This window comes from Acomys minous (assembly GCF_964271855.1).
Source record: "Acomys minous genome assembly, chromosome: 13".
Lineage (NCBI taxonomy): Eukaryota > Metazoa > Chordata > Mammalia > Rodentia > Muridae > Acomys > Acomys minous.
Genome location: NC_140495.1, coordinates 26698269 through 26714033, shown reverse-complemented (window position 1 = coordinate 26714033; position 15765 = coordinate 26698269). Strand labels below are relative to the sequence as shown.

Sequence of the window (15765 nt, the reverse complement as noted above, 5' to 3'; positions counted from 1 at the left end):
TCACCCCCCCCACTCACACACACACACACACACACACACACACCATAGCCATACTCACCCCCCCACTCTCACACACACACACACACACACACACACACACACACACACCATAGCCATACTCACCCCCCCACTCTCACACACACACACACACACACCATAGCCATACTCACCCCCCCACTCTCACACACACACACACACACACCATAGCCATACTCACCCCCCCACTCTCACACACACACACACACACACACACACACACACACACACCATAGCCATACTCACCCCCCCACTCTCACACACACACACACACACACCATAGCCATACTCACCCCCCCACTCTCTCACACACACACACACACACCATAGCCATACTCACCCCCCCACTCTCACACACACACACACACACACACACACACCATAGCCATACTCACCCCCCCACTCTCACACACACACACACACACCATAGCCATACTCACCCCCCCACTCTCACACACACACACCATAGCCATACTCACCCCCCCACTCTCACACACACACACACACACACCATAGCCATACTCACCCCCCCACTCTCACACACACACACACACACACCATAGCCATACTCACCCCCCCACTCTCACACACACACACACACACACCATAGCCATACTCACCCCCCCACTCTCTCACACACACACACACACAGGCACCATAGCCATACTCACCCCCCTACACACACACACACACACACACACACACACACAGGCACCATAGCCATACTCACCCCCCTACACACACACACACACACACACACACAGGCACCATAGCCATACTCAACCCCCCAACTCCCCACCCTATGAAATTCAATTAAAAATTTGTCAGGCCCCCAAGGGAACTCCATTTCTCCAAATTCCAAAAGGCAGAAGGGACAAATGGCTACCTGTGGTGCCTGTTAGCACACCAAAGCCCAAGCTGGCCTTTAGTATCCCAAGCACCGAGCACCCATTACGCATTTCAAAGTCCACGCTATGGGCCTAGCCCTTCTCACCCTCCCCGCTGGCTTCCTTCCTCCCCGCCCCCTCCTCTGTCTGTTCCTGCTTCTCTCATGGCCTGATCCAGTCTGCTGGCTGTGTATAGTCTACCTCTTTATCTCACTGCTCTGGACTCTTCCAGATGCCTCTGGCTGTGCTCTCATACCCACAATAAAAACTTTCCCCCTAACTATACCATGGAGTGGTCATGTCATCAGCTTATACAGAAGTCACTTAAAAAAGAAAGTTGAGGAAACTGCAGAGATTGTTCAGTGGTAAGAGCACTAGCTATGAGGTTAAAAAGTATTTTTGAAGCTTTAGAAAACTTGGTGGTGCACGCCTTTGATCCCAGACCTCGGGAGGCAGAAGCAGGCAGGTCTTTGAAACTACAAAGCTGATTTCCAGGACAACCAAGGCTGCCTGGAGAAGTCCTGTCTGGAAAAACAAACAAAAAGAGGGTTGGAGAGATGGCTCAGAGGTTAAGAACACTGTCTGTTCTTCCAAAGGCCCTGAGTTCAATTCCCAACAACCACATGGTTGCTTACAACTATCTATGTCTTCTTCTGGCCTGCAGACAAACATGCAGGCAGAATACTGTACAAATAATAAATAAATAAATATTTTTTTAAAAAGAAAAGAAAGAAATATTAAAAACAAAACCAAAAACACCACCACTATCCCACCCCTCAAAAAACCCTTCTAGATTATGAGAAAAAAATCCATATAGCTTACATATTTCTTTTCTTTTTAGTTATAATGCTTTTCAGTTTTACCCCACAGACGTAGGAAGAAAAACCCAGTATACTTAATTTCACGTTTGTTGTATTCCAAGTTCTATTTGATGCTACATGCCTGTTAGAGAGTCTGTGCTGGTCAGCAGGCTGGGGCTGTTCCTGGCATTTCTCACAGGGAGAAAGCCTGCCCTGAGAGCCAGGATCCCGACCTTCCTTGGAAAGGAGCAGGGCTCCTGGCTCTGGTTGGAGACAAGCTCTGCCTGAGGCCACTGCTGAAAATGAAACAATTGTTTCAGCTAGAGACAGCGGTCTGTTGAAGAGTTGCCTTTGAGTCCCAGCTGTAGCTAGTTCTTCTTCCACTTATCTGAAATCCACATAAAAAGTAAACATGCATTTGAATGTATCCCTGTTAAATATGATATATGCGCCACACAACATACATTCTATAAGATTTATTGTAAAAGAATAGGGGGAGAAGGAAGGAAGGAGCACAAGGGGGGGGGCAGGAGGGGAAGATATGAGATGGGTTTGCCCTATTTATAACTGGGCGGGGATACACCTTGTAGCAGGCAGGTAATGACATCATAGGTAGGGGCGTGCTAACATTCCTTCTCTGAGAACCTTAATGAGTACATTGAAAAAAAATTAATTGAATTCTGGAAAACAGGGCTTTTCAGACTGAGTGGCCCTGCCATTCCCCCAGGGTGTAAAGTAGCCTGAGCGATCCCCACAGGTTCTGGGCCAGGCAGGGGTACTTAGAGACTCTGTTAGTTAGCATCTCCCCCCTCCCGCTCCACCCCCACCCCCACCCTCACCCCCAGATGGTGTTTCTCTGTGTAGCCCTGGCTGCCCCGGACTCGCTTTGTAGACCAGGCTGGCCTCGAACTCACAGCGATCTGCCTGCCTCTGCCTCCCAAGTGCTGGGATTAAAGGTGCGCACCATCATGCCCGGCTTCTATTATCTGTATTTATTTCAAGTTTATTTCTTCCTTTTCACAGTTCTCCACAAGCCCTTTTCTAGACTTTCTGCTGTGCTCCCTTGCCTTCCTCTTCTTCACTGTCTTTATTATTTCAGTCTGAACAAACATTTCACATCTTTAATCTTTACTCAGTTCATAAAGTGAGTGAATGTGCCCGGAACTGCATGTCGGATGGCTCAGGTGACAGACACTCCAGCCCTTGTGGGAGTTCTAGTCTCCAAGAAAGGCGTGCATTGACTGTAAATTTAAAAAAATACTGATGTGGGTGCAGTGGTGTGTATCCTAAGGCGTAGCTACGGGAGACAGGAGGATTGCTGGAGCCTAGGTGTTCTTCAAGGTTAGCCTGTGTAACATAGCAGGGCCTTGATTATGAAAGTAAATCTACCATCACATCCGCTCCGTGGAGGACTACGTCAAATTTGAAACTACCCTGATCACCAGGCCAGACAGCGGCGAGCTACCGGGTGAGATCGTGTCCATGAATATTGGGGGATATTATGGTACAGTGTTAGCGTGCTCCTAGCATGTTTAAGGCCCTGAGTTTCTTGCAAAAAAGTTAAAATTTAAAACACACACATTCATAAATATTTACAAAGATTTTATTTTTATTTATTTATTCATTTGTTTTTGGGGGACAGGGTTTTCTCTGTGTGGCCTTGGCTGTCCTGGACTCACTTCGTAGACCAGACTGGCCTCAACTCATCAGAGATCTGCCTGCCTCTGCCTCCCCGATTAAAGGTGTGCAGCACTGTGCCCCGCTACAAATATTTATTTTATACATACCTATCAGTGCTAACTGTTAAGTAGAGGCAGCAGCAGAGTAAGTGCTTTCTGCCTGAAGGTCAGTAGGCTTCTTTAAAAGTGGTTAGGCTTGCCAGGCATGGTGGCGCATGCCTGTGATTCCAGCACTCAGGAGGCAGAAGCAGGCAGATCTCTGAGTTCGAGGCCTGATCTACAGAGCAAGTTCCAGGACAGGCAGGACTACACAGAAAAACCCTGTCTGGGAAACAAAACAAACAACGTGGTGGGGCCTGGATGCAGAAGAAAGGATTAGGATGCTTGGTCAGGTGGAGGAGGCCTGTGGTCAAGGAGTGGTCCAAGCCCTGAGGACCACTGTGCAAAGATGGCAGTTCACAGCTCCACCACCCTCGGCTGACAAAGGTCAGGGGACATCAGTCTTAGCAGAATCATTTTTAATTGCTAGTTCTAGTGTTGTCTGCCTGCCCCAAGGAATCCCCACTCGACTTTCTTTTTTAATCTCTTTTTTAATATTTTATTTGATTTTAATTCATGTGCATTGGTGTGAGGGTGTCAGATCTTGGAGTTACAGACAGTTGTGAGCTGCCATGTGGATGTTGGGAATTGAACCTGGGTCCTTTGGAAGAGCAGGCAGTGCTCTTAACCACTGAGCCATCTCTCCAGCCCCCGCTCGACTTTTTTGTAAGTACACATTCCAGCCTTTTTATTTGAAGTAAATGGCTCCCGCTTTCTGACTCTTCCCCAAGTGAGATGAAGTCTGCCTCATTAGAGGAGATGGTTTTGTTTTTTTAACATGCCCGCAATCTCAGCACAGGAGGAGGTGAAAAGGGAATGCTGTGAGTTCCAGGTCAGCCTTGGTTAGAGTAAGCCTGTCTTCTCTGTGATAAGACATTGACCAAAACCTACGCCCGGGGTTACCTGGGGACCATAGTGGAATGCTGCACACTGGCTTGCTCCCCTTGGCTTCCTTATACAGCCCAGGAGGACCTGCCCCAGGGTGATCCCATCCCCAGAGGGCCAGGCCTAGTCACACCAGTCACTAATCAAGAAAGTGTCCCACAGACAAGGCCACAGGCCAGTCTTATGGAGGCAGTTCTTAGATTACGGTTCCCTTACCAGGCAATTCTACTTTGTGTCAACTTGATAAAAATGTAACCAGCACAGAGACCCTGACCAAAAATAAACACGTCAATAAAAATTTTAAAAACTTACTTATTTGGCTGGGTGTGGTGGCATACACCTGTAAATCCCAGCACTCTGGAGGCAGAGGCAGGTGGATCTCTAAGAGTTCGAGGCCAACCTGGTCTACAGAGGGAATCCAGGACAGCCAGGACTACACAGAGAAAACCTGTCTCAAACAAACAAACAAACAAAACTTATTTATTCATTTAAAAGACAGGGTCTCATTGGGTAGCTTCAGCTGGCCTGGGATTTACTACATAGTCCAGCCTGGCCTTGAACTCAAAATCCTCCCACCTCAGGCTCTTGAGTCCTGGGATTACAGTCATGCACCACCAAGCCGGGATTATTTTACTGTTTCAATGTGGAGCACTCTCGTGGTTCCCCAAAACAGAGCCGTGTAAGTAGGTGCGCCAAGAGGAGATGATACATGTCTCTTCGCTCGGTCTCCCTGTGTTCTATATTGTTAATGGCCTCACAACTTTCCTCAGGCTGGCACACAGGCACCCTTACTCCCCCTTTCTCGTTGAGCCATCCTGCTGGCCCTCCTTACCCTAAAAACGTGCGTGTCAGTTGGTAACAAATGTTCTTAATTCTCCTTCAGTGGAGATTACGGGGTTTTTGGTTTTTGGCATTTTTGGTGGTTTTTTTTTTTCTTCTGAAATTTTAGTTTCTCTGGATGTAAAATTCTGAAACAATAGTCTCTTTCATTATTTAAAAGATGTTCTGGACTGGAGTTAGCTCAGTGGCAGAGCACTTTCCTGTCACACCCCAGACCCTGGGCTTAATTCCCAGTACTGCAAAAATAAATAAATACAAATAAAAGACAAAAAGCGCCGTTATTCTGTTAGCCTTTGGCTTCAGAGTTTCTGGTGAGAAATGTCCAGTTCACCATCATTGAGATTCTTTTTCCTCACGATGTAGTTTGGCTGCGGTTTGTTTGGATCTCAGGTATACCAGGCTGTCCTGGACCTGCCTAGGTAGCGGAGGAGGACGGTGAATTTGAGATCCTCCTCTCTCTCCCAAATGCTGGGATTACAAATCTGCACCACTGCCTGGCTTATGTGGTGCTGGGGACGGAGTCCAGGGCGTCATAAGTGCTAGGCAAGGGCACTACCAACTCAGACCCAGACCCAGACCCTCAATTTTGTTTTTCCTTTGCCTTTAGTTGTTGGCTTTTAGCTCTGTTATGTGTGTCTAAGCATGTGTTTCTGTTTGGAATGTGTTGAGACTCTTTTCTATTTTCTTGGAGCGCCCCCACACCCAGCCCGCCCGCCCGCCCGCCCTCCCTCCCTCCCTCCCTCCCTCCCTCCCTCCCTCCCTCCCTTCCTTCCTTCCTTCCTTCCTTCCTTCTTCATGAGTCCGTTCTCTGTAGCTCAGCCTTCCAAATTCTCCCCGTCTCAGCCTCTCTGGTGCTGCGATCACATGCTCGCACCACCGTGCCCAGAGTAGCGTTATCTGATACCTACATATCAATTATAAGCCGGTTGGTGGTAGCGCACGCCTTTAATCCCGGCAGAGGCAGAGACAGGCAGATCGCTGTGAGTTCGAGGCCAGCCTGGTCTACAAAGTGAGTCCAGGACAGCCAAGGCTACACAGAGAAACCTCTGTCTCGAGAAACAAACCAACCAAACAAAAATATCAATTATAGAAGCTTGGGGTGTAGTTGGACAATAGGGTATTTTCCTCTAGTAAGGCCCTGGGTTAGACCCATAACACCTCATAAAAGTCATAAAAATCATGTGCATTCACAGGGCATGGTAGTATATACCAATACCCCTGACACTTGGAAAGGAGGTGAGGGTAGTAGGACCAGGAGTTCAAGGCCACCCTTGACTGGAGTGAGTGACAGCTTAGGCTATGTGAGGCCCCATCGTTAAATATAAAGAAACCGTTCATCTTAAAGGGGTGCCATATGAAGGTTCTGTTCACGTGCTGGACTGGAGAAATGCATCTATTTCCTCAAACACATAGCCCTTCTTTATGGTGAAAGCCTTGAGACATCTTCCTTCCAGCTTTTGCACTGTAGACCTGGGATCTTTCTGTGCTCGTACCCTACTGAGCAATAGCTTTTGATTTGGGGGTGCTGAGGGTCCAACCTAGGGCTTTGTGCATGATTTCAGGAACCCCTGAATGTATAGGGGTTTTTTTCTTTCACTGTTGAAGTTTATAGTAATTTATTTTTCTTTCTTCTTTTATTTATTATTTTTTTCAAGACAGGGTTTCTCTATGTAGCCTTGGCTGTCCTGGAACTTGCTCTGGAGACCAGGCTGGCCTTGAGCTCACAGAGATCCACTTGCCTCTGCCTCCCAAGTGCTGGGATTACAGGTATGCGTCACCACCGCCCGGCTATCCTTGTGGTTTTTGGGTTTGGGTTTTTTTTTCCTTCCCGTAGTCCTAAAGGCTGTTTCTTCTGTTGGCTTCTTCAGCATTTTTCTTTTACCATGATAATTTCTGCTACCCTGCCTCCAGTTTGCCAGTGTCCCTCTGTCATCTCCATATTTTGAGCCTATGCAGTGAGTTCATATTTTTAATACATTTTTCATTTCAAAAATTTTCATTTGGCCATTCTTCATATCTTCTTCTTTTTATTAATTGAGAAAGAATATTTTTAAAATATTTTTTAAATTTTTTATGTGTATATTTGTACCATGTATGTGCTTGGGCCCTCAGAAGCCAGAAAAAGACCTCAGATCCCCTGGGGCTGGGCTCACAAACAGTTATGAGCCGCCATGTGGGTGCAGGGGCTCAACATGCGTCTACCAGAAAAGCAGCCAGTGCTCCTATGGCATCTCCGTCTCTCCAGCTCCCTTCCTTTGCTTTGCTACGCCAGTGTCTTGTTTCAAGTCTGCTTCTCAGACCTTGGCCATCATAGCTGTCTTGAAGTTTTTCTCTGATAATTTCAGTGTCTGTGGCATTGTGGTTTATTGCCTTGATTCCTTGATTCCTTGCAAGGGATTAAGACGGTCAATTGAATTCTGACGTTAGGCTGTTTATGAGACTCTTGTTTAAGTGCTATGGAGCTTTTTGGGGTGTTTTTTTTGTTTTGTTTTTTGGAGACAGGGTTTCTCTGTGTAACCCTGGCTCTCCTGGACTTGCTTTGTAGACCAGGTTGGCTTCGAACTCACAGAGATCTGCCTGATCTGCCTCCCTAGTGCTGAGTATGCCAGTTGCCTGGAAAATTTTGTTTTTGTTGTTGTTGTTTTGTTTGTTTTTTGTTTTTTTTTAAGACAGAGTTTCTCTGTGTAGCCTTGGCTATTCTGGACTCACTTTGTAGACCAGGCTGGCCTTGAACTCACAGCAATATGCCTGTCTCTGCCTCCCGAGAGCTGGGTTTAAAGGCGTGTGCCACCACACCCGGTGCCTGGAGAATTTTGATATTTTAAGTTTTTCCTTTTTAAATCAATATTTTATCTACTTACTTTCTGCTTGCCAGTGTTTTGTCTGGTGCCTGTGGAGGTCACAGGAGAGTGTTGGTCCTAAGAACCAGAAGTGTGTATGGTTGTGAACCACTGTATTAACTGGCAGCTAAGCCCAGGTCCTCCGCAAGAGCAGCAAGCACTCTGGACCGTTGAGCGGCCCCTGCACCCCTAAGTTGTTCTTGTAGGCAGTACATTTGGATGGGCAGAGATTGCAAACTCCCTACTTCTTTGGGCTGTGTTTCCAACTGTCTTTAATGTTTTCCAAGCATTTGCTCTGTTGTTGGGCTCTGTCTCTCTGTTGTGCCACCTAGTGGTCAGTATTGGTGGTGTTTTTTTTGTTTTTTTGTTTTTTTTTCTAATTTTTCGAGACAGGGTTTCTCTGTGGAGCCTTGGCTGTTCTGGACTCGCTTTGTAGACCAGGCTGTCTTCAAACTCACAGTGATCCACCTGCCTCTGCCTCCCTGAGCGTTACCACGCTGTGCTTAGAGGCTCCTTCTTAATGACTCTGGTTCATTATCTGTGGTCACATAGTCTTCTCTTGGGTAGCTTTGGGGGTAAGGAGAGCCTTTAAAAAAGATCTTTATATAGCTGGGCGGTGGTGGCACAGGCCTTTAATCCTATCACTTGGGGGGGAGGGCAGAGGCAGGGGGATCTCTGAGTTTGAGGCCAGCCTGGACTACAGAGTGAGTTCCAAGTCAGCCAAGGCTATACAGAGAAACCTTGTCTCCAAAATCAACAACAACAACAACAAAATCTTTACAAAGTCATTGTCTTGAATACCTCTCTTTCAGGGGTCTTCCTCATAGTTTGGCAGAGGCTGTGCCCTGGGGTCCTGGCTAGGGCAGTGTTTCAGTCTCCCTCGCTGAACACATTTCGTCATACTTTCATCTGCATGGCAAGAGGGATGAGAGAAGAAAGGAAGCCTTTCCGTGCGCCCGTGACCTGATGTTGTTTATCCACAGTTTTTTTTTCTTTTGTTGAAAACAGTTTTTTCCTACATAATATATTCTGATTACACTTTCTCCTTGTATGAAAAAAAAATGAGGACATGACTACTAAGTATGGGTTAAGAAGGTTTATTGTGGAGCCTGGAGAGATGGCTCAGCAGTTAAGAGCACTGTCTGCTCTTCCAGAAGTCCTGAGTTCAATTCCCAGCAACCACATGGTGGCTCACAACCATCTATAATGTGATCTGATGCTTCCTCTGGCCTGCAGGTGTACATGCAGATAGAGCACTCATACATAAAATAAGTAAAATCTTAGATAAAGAAGGAGGAGGAAGAGGAAGAGGAGGAGGAGGTGGTAGTTTATTGTACATAAAAAGGAAAGTACAGCCTGAGGTATCTAGAAGGGTCCAGACTGACCCAGGCCATGAAAGGAGAGAGATGGGGAGAGAGAGAGAGAGGGCGGGGGGGGGGGGGGCGGGGGTAGGAAGGAGAGCCGTAGACCAAAAAGGACAATATTAAGTCAAGTGGCCAAGCAACCGCAGCCGAAATGACTGAGGTTACAGAGGGCAGAGCCTCTGCCAGAAAAGCAGCTGCCACAACGGCAGTGAAGCCCAGGGCTGGGCGGGGTGAGAAGTGCTGAGGAGCCATGTAGGGGCTGAGGGAGGCTGGCACCCAGAGTCCTCTGTCAGCCATGTGTCCAGAATGAGACCTAACACCTTTCCCTTTACACTTTCTAGTTCCTTCCATCCTCCTTTCCCAGCCAGATCCGTTCTTAGCTACATAGTGTTTTGGGGCAGCCTGGGCTACATGAGATCCTGGTTTGTTTGTTTGTTTGTTTGTTTGTTTAAAGGCCACCTGGAGCCGGGTGTGGTGGCGCATACCTTTAATCCCAGCACTCAGGAGGCAGAGGCAGGCGGATCTCTGTGAGTTCGAGGCCAGCTTGGTCTACAAAACAAGTCCAGGACAGCCAAGGCTGTTCCACAAAGAAACCCTGTTTGGTGGGGGAGGTGAGGGAAAGAAAGCCACCTCAGAGGATGAAATTCAGGGCTTTATACCTAAATAACCAATGAAAAGTCTTTAGCAAAGTAAACAGGGAAGTGAGACCCAGATTGCCATGGAAACCACCAAAATAGCTAACGGGCAACCACAGACAACAGGCCTGCCAGCCCAAGGGACTAATAGTTCGTTTGTTGCTTTAGAAATGGGAATCTTACTGTGTAGCCCAGGCCAGCCTTGAACCTATCTACCTACGGTGGTTCTCCTGCCTCAGCTTTCCAAGTGCTGAGATAAAATCACTGTGTCCCGTTGGGGATAATATATGACAACGACAACAAACAACACCTTAGAATTGACTCATCAGCTTACCCAAATATCTTTAGTGAAAAAAGGAAGGCTTGGGGCTGGAGAGATGGCTCAGCGGTTAAGAGCACCGTCTGCTCTTCCAGAAGTCCTGAGTTCAATTCCCAGCAACCACATGGTGGCTCACAACCATCTATCATGAGATCTGGTGCCCTCTTCTGGTGTGTAGGTGTACATGCAGGCAGAACACTGTATATGTAATAAATAAATAAATCTTTAAGAAAAAAAAAAAGGAAGGCTTGCTACGTACAGAACTTGTCTAAAAGGACCTTCAGGGCGGGTCTCCCTTGTCCTGACCTTTGCTGTAAGCCCCTGCACAGTGCTGGGTCAGGACAGAATGCCTTTTGTGTTGAGCCTTTTCCGTTCTAGTCCTAATTCGTGGGACCCCTCTGTCTACTGGTTGTGTAACGTGATTGTTTGTCGTCCCTCCCCCCCAGCCCCTTCCTTTTGTTTTAGGTTTTTGTTGTTGCTCCTGTGTTTGTTTTTGCAGATCTCTTCAGAGATGCTGCTGAGACTGAGAAAATGGCCCTGAGTCTGGAAGATTCTGAAGGGGTTTGCTTTGTCCCATCTTTCAATGGATTACAGGTATTCTTTTAAAAACTTTAGAGCGTTCGCAGCTTCTCCTCCAGCCCCACCTGGAATTACGTGGCTATGCATTGTTACCTGGATGAGCAGTCAAGGTGTTGAACAGAACTAACATGAAAAGCACATTGTAGGAGGAGGGAGCTGTGTTGAGTTAGTACAGATCCTGCAGGGATCAGTGCGCTCTCTACAGGAGACCCTGATGGTTTGCTGACGCCAACAGAATTCAACAGCTGCCAACTTTCACCTCTGTTGAATTATCTCCTTTTTTTTTTTTTTAAGACAGGGTTTCTCTGTGTAGCCCTGGCTGTCCTGGACTCGCTTTGTAGACCAAGCTGGCCTCGAACTCACAGCGATCCGCCTGCCTCTGAGTGCTGGGATTACAGATGTGTGCAGCTGTTTTTCATGCTTTCACATTGAGGTTTTAAAATAGCCTTGTCGCTTAATATTCATGTTGTATGGCAGACTACACACACACACACACACACACATATGTACTCACAACAGAAAGAGAACAAATGGCGCATCAAATAATGACAACACATTCCAACTTGGTGAACCAGTGTGTTTTATTGCGGTTACTAATTGAGAGTATGGCTGTTTACTCACAAGGTCAGGGATGACTCAAAAACAAACAAATAAAACCGGCCCTGTTAAGCAGCTGGGTCAACTAAAATCCCCTCAACACAGGTGACTCACGGAGGCTGCCACCCAGGAGCTCTGCACAGTTTGCCAGCAGCTCTACAGGTCAGGCAAATCTCAGACACCCCCGGGAGTCTCCTCCCCAGGCACTTGTTCCCTCCTTAAAGACTGGCAAAGTTCTCCTCTTAGGCAGGTGGCCTTCCTCAGCCCCTTGCCCTCCCTGCTTGAGGGAATGTTTCAGTTTAGAGGAAACGGATGTGCAACAATGTAACATTCCCCCTCGGTTTGCTGTATGGTAAGGAGCCGGAGTTTACGAGGGTCTTCTGAGATTGAGTTAACGTAAGTATGGTATTCCAGACAAACTGTACAAATCTTGATCCAGCGGTCGCTGCAAAAATGGGATTTGGTTAGATCACTGCTGATCCATCCGAAGTGCTCAGGGACTTTAGTGACTTTGTTTTGAGCACTCTCTGTAACTTCCCATCACCTCACACAGCTCTAAGATAAAACAATGTATACAGTTTTAAGAGGTGAGGGTGAGGGTGAGGATTCAGCTTGCTGCTCTTCTACAAGGGCAGTGCTTCCGTGTTGTAACCATTGCGTGTAATGTGTGTAATGTTCCAGGGGATCCAGTGCCACCTTCTGGCTTTCATGTGTATCTACACATTTGTGGCACCCAACCACAAGGACATAGGCTGTACCTAAAAATTAAACAAACAAATGAAAGAAAACTTTAAAAACTTCAACATGGCCAGCCATGGTGACTGATGCACACATTCAATCCCAGCACTCTGGGAGTCAAATGCAGGCGGATCACTGTGAGTTCGAGTCCAGCCTGTTCTACAAAGCAAGTCCAGGACAGCCAAGGCTACTCAGAGAAACCCTGTCTGGAAAAAACCAAACCAAACCAAAAACAAAAAAACAACCCTCAGCATGGTGGCTAAAGCCTGTAATCTCAGCACTTGTAAAATGGGGGTAGGGGCAAGCGGAGGTGGGGGGTGGGGAGGTGCGAATTTCAAGGCTAGCTTTGCCTACATAGTGAATTCAAGACCAGATTGGTCTATTTGAGAACCCTACCAAAAGACAACAGCTAAGTATGCTGGGACACACCTTTAATCTAAGCATTTGGAAGGCAGCTCAGTTTCTCTGAGTTTGAGGGCAGCTTGATCTACATAATGAATTCCTGACCATTTGGGGCTACATGATAAGACCCTGTCTTTAAAAAAAAAAAAAAAGTTATCCTAGGCCAGGCATGGTGTCACGTGCTTTTATAATCCCAGCACCTGGGAGGTGGAGGGAGGAGGATCATGTCAAGTTTGAGGACATTGGAGGATACATGAGACCTTGTCTTTAAAAAAAAAAAAAAAAAAATAGCCGGGCGTGGTGGCACACGCCTTTAATCCCAGCACTCGGGAGGCAGAGGCAGGTGGATCTCTGTGAGTTCGAGGCCAGCCTGGTCTACAAAGGGACTCCAGGACAGCCAAGGCTACACAGAGAAACCCTGTCTCAAATAAATAAATAAATAAATAAATAAATAAAATAAAATAGTTATATTGCTTAACGAGTACTTTGGACTATAATTTACTTTGAATTATTTAAATAAGGGCTGGAGAGATGGATTAGAGGTTAAGAGCACTGGCTGCTCTTCCAAAGGTCCTGAGTTCAATTCCCAGCAACCACATGGAGGCTCACAACCATCTATGATGAGATCTTGTGCCCTCTTCTGTAAGCAAAACACTGTGTATGTAATAAATAAATAAATCTTTTTTAAAAATAAAATAAATTGTTTAAATAAGTATTCTTCTAGCTTGGCTGTGTTTTATGATAGATATCAAGCCTGCAGATGTAATTTAGAATGTAAGATAGTATTCTTTTTATCTCTTACTTTAGGCCCCATTGAATGACCCCTGCGCCTGTGCCTCTTTTATGGGTTTGAAGCATTCCACTAGTAAATACCATCTCGTCCGAGCAATACTAGAGTCAATAGCCTTCAGGTAAAGCCTGCCAGACCACCCTCTGCCACCTTCATACTCTGTCATCTTCTTTACAGATGTGCTGCCAAAATTGAAATTTTCTTTTTGGTGGAAGGATTCTCTTTCTGTGTCTCTTTCTGTCTCTGTCTCTGTCACTGTCTCCCCACCCCGTGTGTGTGTGTGTGTGTGTGTGTGTGTGTGTGTGTGTGTGTGTGTGTGTGCACTCTATTCAAGTAGCAGTCCTCAGAGGTCAGGAGTTACAGACAGTTGTGAGCTGCATGTGGGTGCTGGGAACTGAATCCAGGTTCTCTGCAAGAACATTAAGTACTCTTAATCTCCGAGCCTTCTCCCTGCCTCTTGAAGGGTTGTTTTTGTTTTTAGACAGGGTATCATACTGCTCAGGCTGGCCCGGAACTCATTTTCTAGCCCAGGCTGCCTTCAGAACCGAGTCGGACTTCTCTCTCTTCCTCTCTCCCGCCCCCCTTCCCCCTCCCCTCCCCCCTTTTGGTTTTCCAAGACAGAGTTTCTCTGTGTGTAGCCCTGGCTATCCTGGACTTGTTTTGTAGACCAGGCTGGCCTTGAACTCACAGAGATCCTCCTGACTCTGCTTCCCTGAGTTGAAGGACTTCCCCCCTCCTCGCCTCCTTAAGGACTTCTGGGAAAATGTAAAAGCTGACCTACCCAGTTCTCCCTTAAGGACCCCCATTAAGGCCAAAGTCTATAAATCGTATCTGCTTGGCGAGTACAGTTTGTCCCAAGGACAGCCAGCCTGTGCTGAGCGTCTATCTGTCTATATTTATCTAGATATAGATATAGACATATAAAATGAGGGACTGGAAAGATTGCTCAGTGGTTAAGAGCACTGGTTGCTCTTACAGAGGATTTGGTTCCCAGTACCTACGTGGCAGCTCCCAACCATCTGTATCTCCAGTTCCAGGGCCTCTGATGCCCTCTTCTGGCTCTCACAGGCACTGCACTCATGTTGTGTACATACACAACTACAGGCAAAACACCCATCTTTTAAAATAAGTGCTTCTTCAAAAATAGCTGAATTGTCATATATAAGCAGTGTTTCTTTTGCTAAAACAATTGTTTATGAATACAAAATGATATGTTTAATACTTTAACATGTTGTTTGAGTATATCATAGTAAAGGCTACTGAGTAAACAGATAACCACTTGAAGTGTTCCTTTATAGACTGGCAATAAATTCAACCTAATTGTAAAATAAAAAGTACACTATCATGCCTGAAGAAGAAAAATACAAGGCCCTGAGCTTTTGTAGTTGAGCATGCGTTAGGTGATATCTGGTCGGCCAGTATTTCTTTAATAGTTTTTTTTGTTTTTGTTTTTGTTTTTGTTTTTGTTTTTTTTTGTGTGTGTGTTTTTTTGAGACAGGGTTTCTCACAGCGATCCGCCTGCTGGCAGTTTTTTTTTTAACATCAGACTGAAATTATGATGAGTCTGTCCTCAATATTTATCTTGTCTTTGACTAGGAACAAACAGTTATATGACATGCTGCAGAGGGAAATCCAGATTCCGGTCACAAATATCCGGTATGTTGTTGTAAGCTTCGTTTCTGCCAGGTCCACTTAGGAGCTACATGGTACTCAGCCTGATGGGTGGCTCAGCGACAGTCTCCTGGTCTGAGCCCTATCACCACAAAACTAGGACGTAAGAGAGGAGGAGGAGAATGGGGAGGCAGCAGCTGTTATTTATTTTCACTTTTTCATGGCTTCCAAAGCTTATGCCTAGGTCTTTGGCAGTAAAATCGTTGGTCATAGCACTTTGGAGAGAAAAGCGCTAGTTTTAGGTCTATGAGAATATAACACAATATGAAATTTCTGTTGATTATATACAAATCATTAACATTTTGTTGCTGTGTTGGAGGTGTCCTTTTGATGTGGAAGAATCAAATTATTTTACCTTCCTTAACGTCCATACGAGCTCTTCTGTTGGCTTCCTTCACTTTACTTGTCATCATGTTGAGCTAGTGGCAAAACAAATGGCAGATGCCCACACTTGGACCTGAGTAAAGAACAGTTTTCATCCGGGGGAAGGATTTTCACTTGGACCCACTGCCGAGCCCACTGGGCTCCAGAGCTCCAGAGCCATGGGCACAGGTGGCCCTGGTTAAACACAGTGGGCCACAAAACAAGACACATAGACAGGGAC

General features: G+C 46.3%; 1 protein-coding gene across 1 annotated transcript in view; it reads left to right on the top strand.

Annotated features, from left to right (window-relative positions):
- GK5 (glycerol kinase 5) overlaps positions 1-15765 on the top strand; it is a 73934-nt gene that overhangs the window by 47981 nt on the left and 10188 nt on the right. Inside the window, exons 12-14 of the mRNA XM_084751757.1 lie at positions 10884-10978; positions 13508-13611; positions 15087-15146. Coding sequence (XP_084607883.1) covers positions 10884-10978; positions 13508-13611; positions 15087-15146 — 259 coding nt within the window. The remainder of the gene's footprint in view (positions 1-10883; positions 10979-13507; positions 13612-15086; positions 15147-15765) is intronic.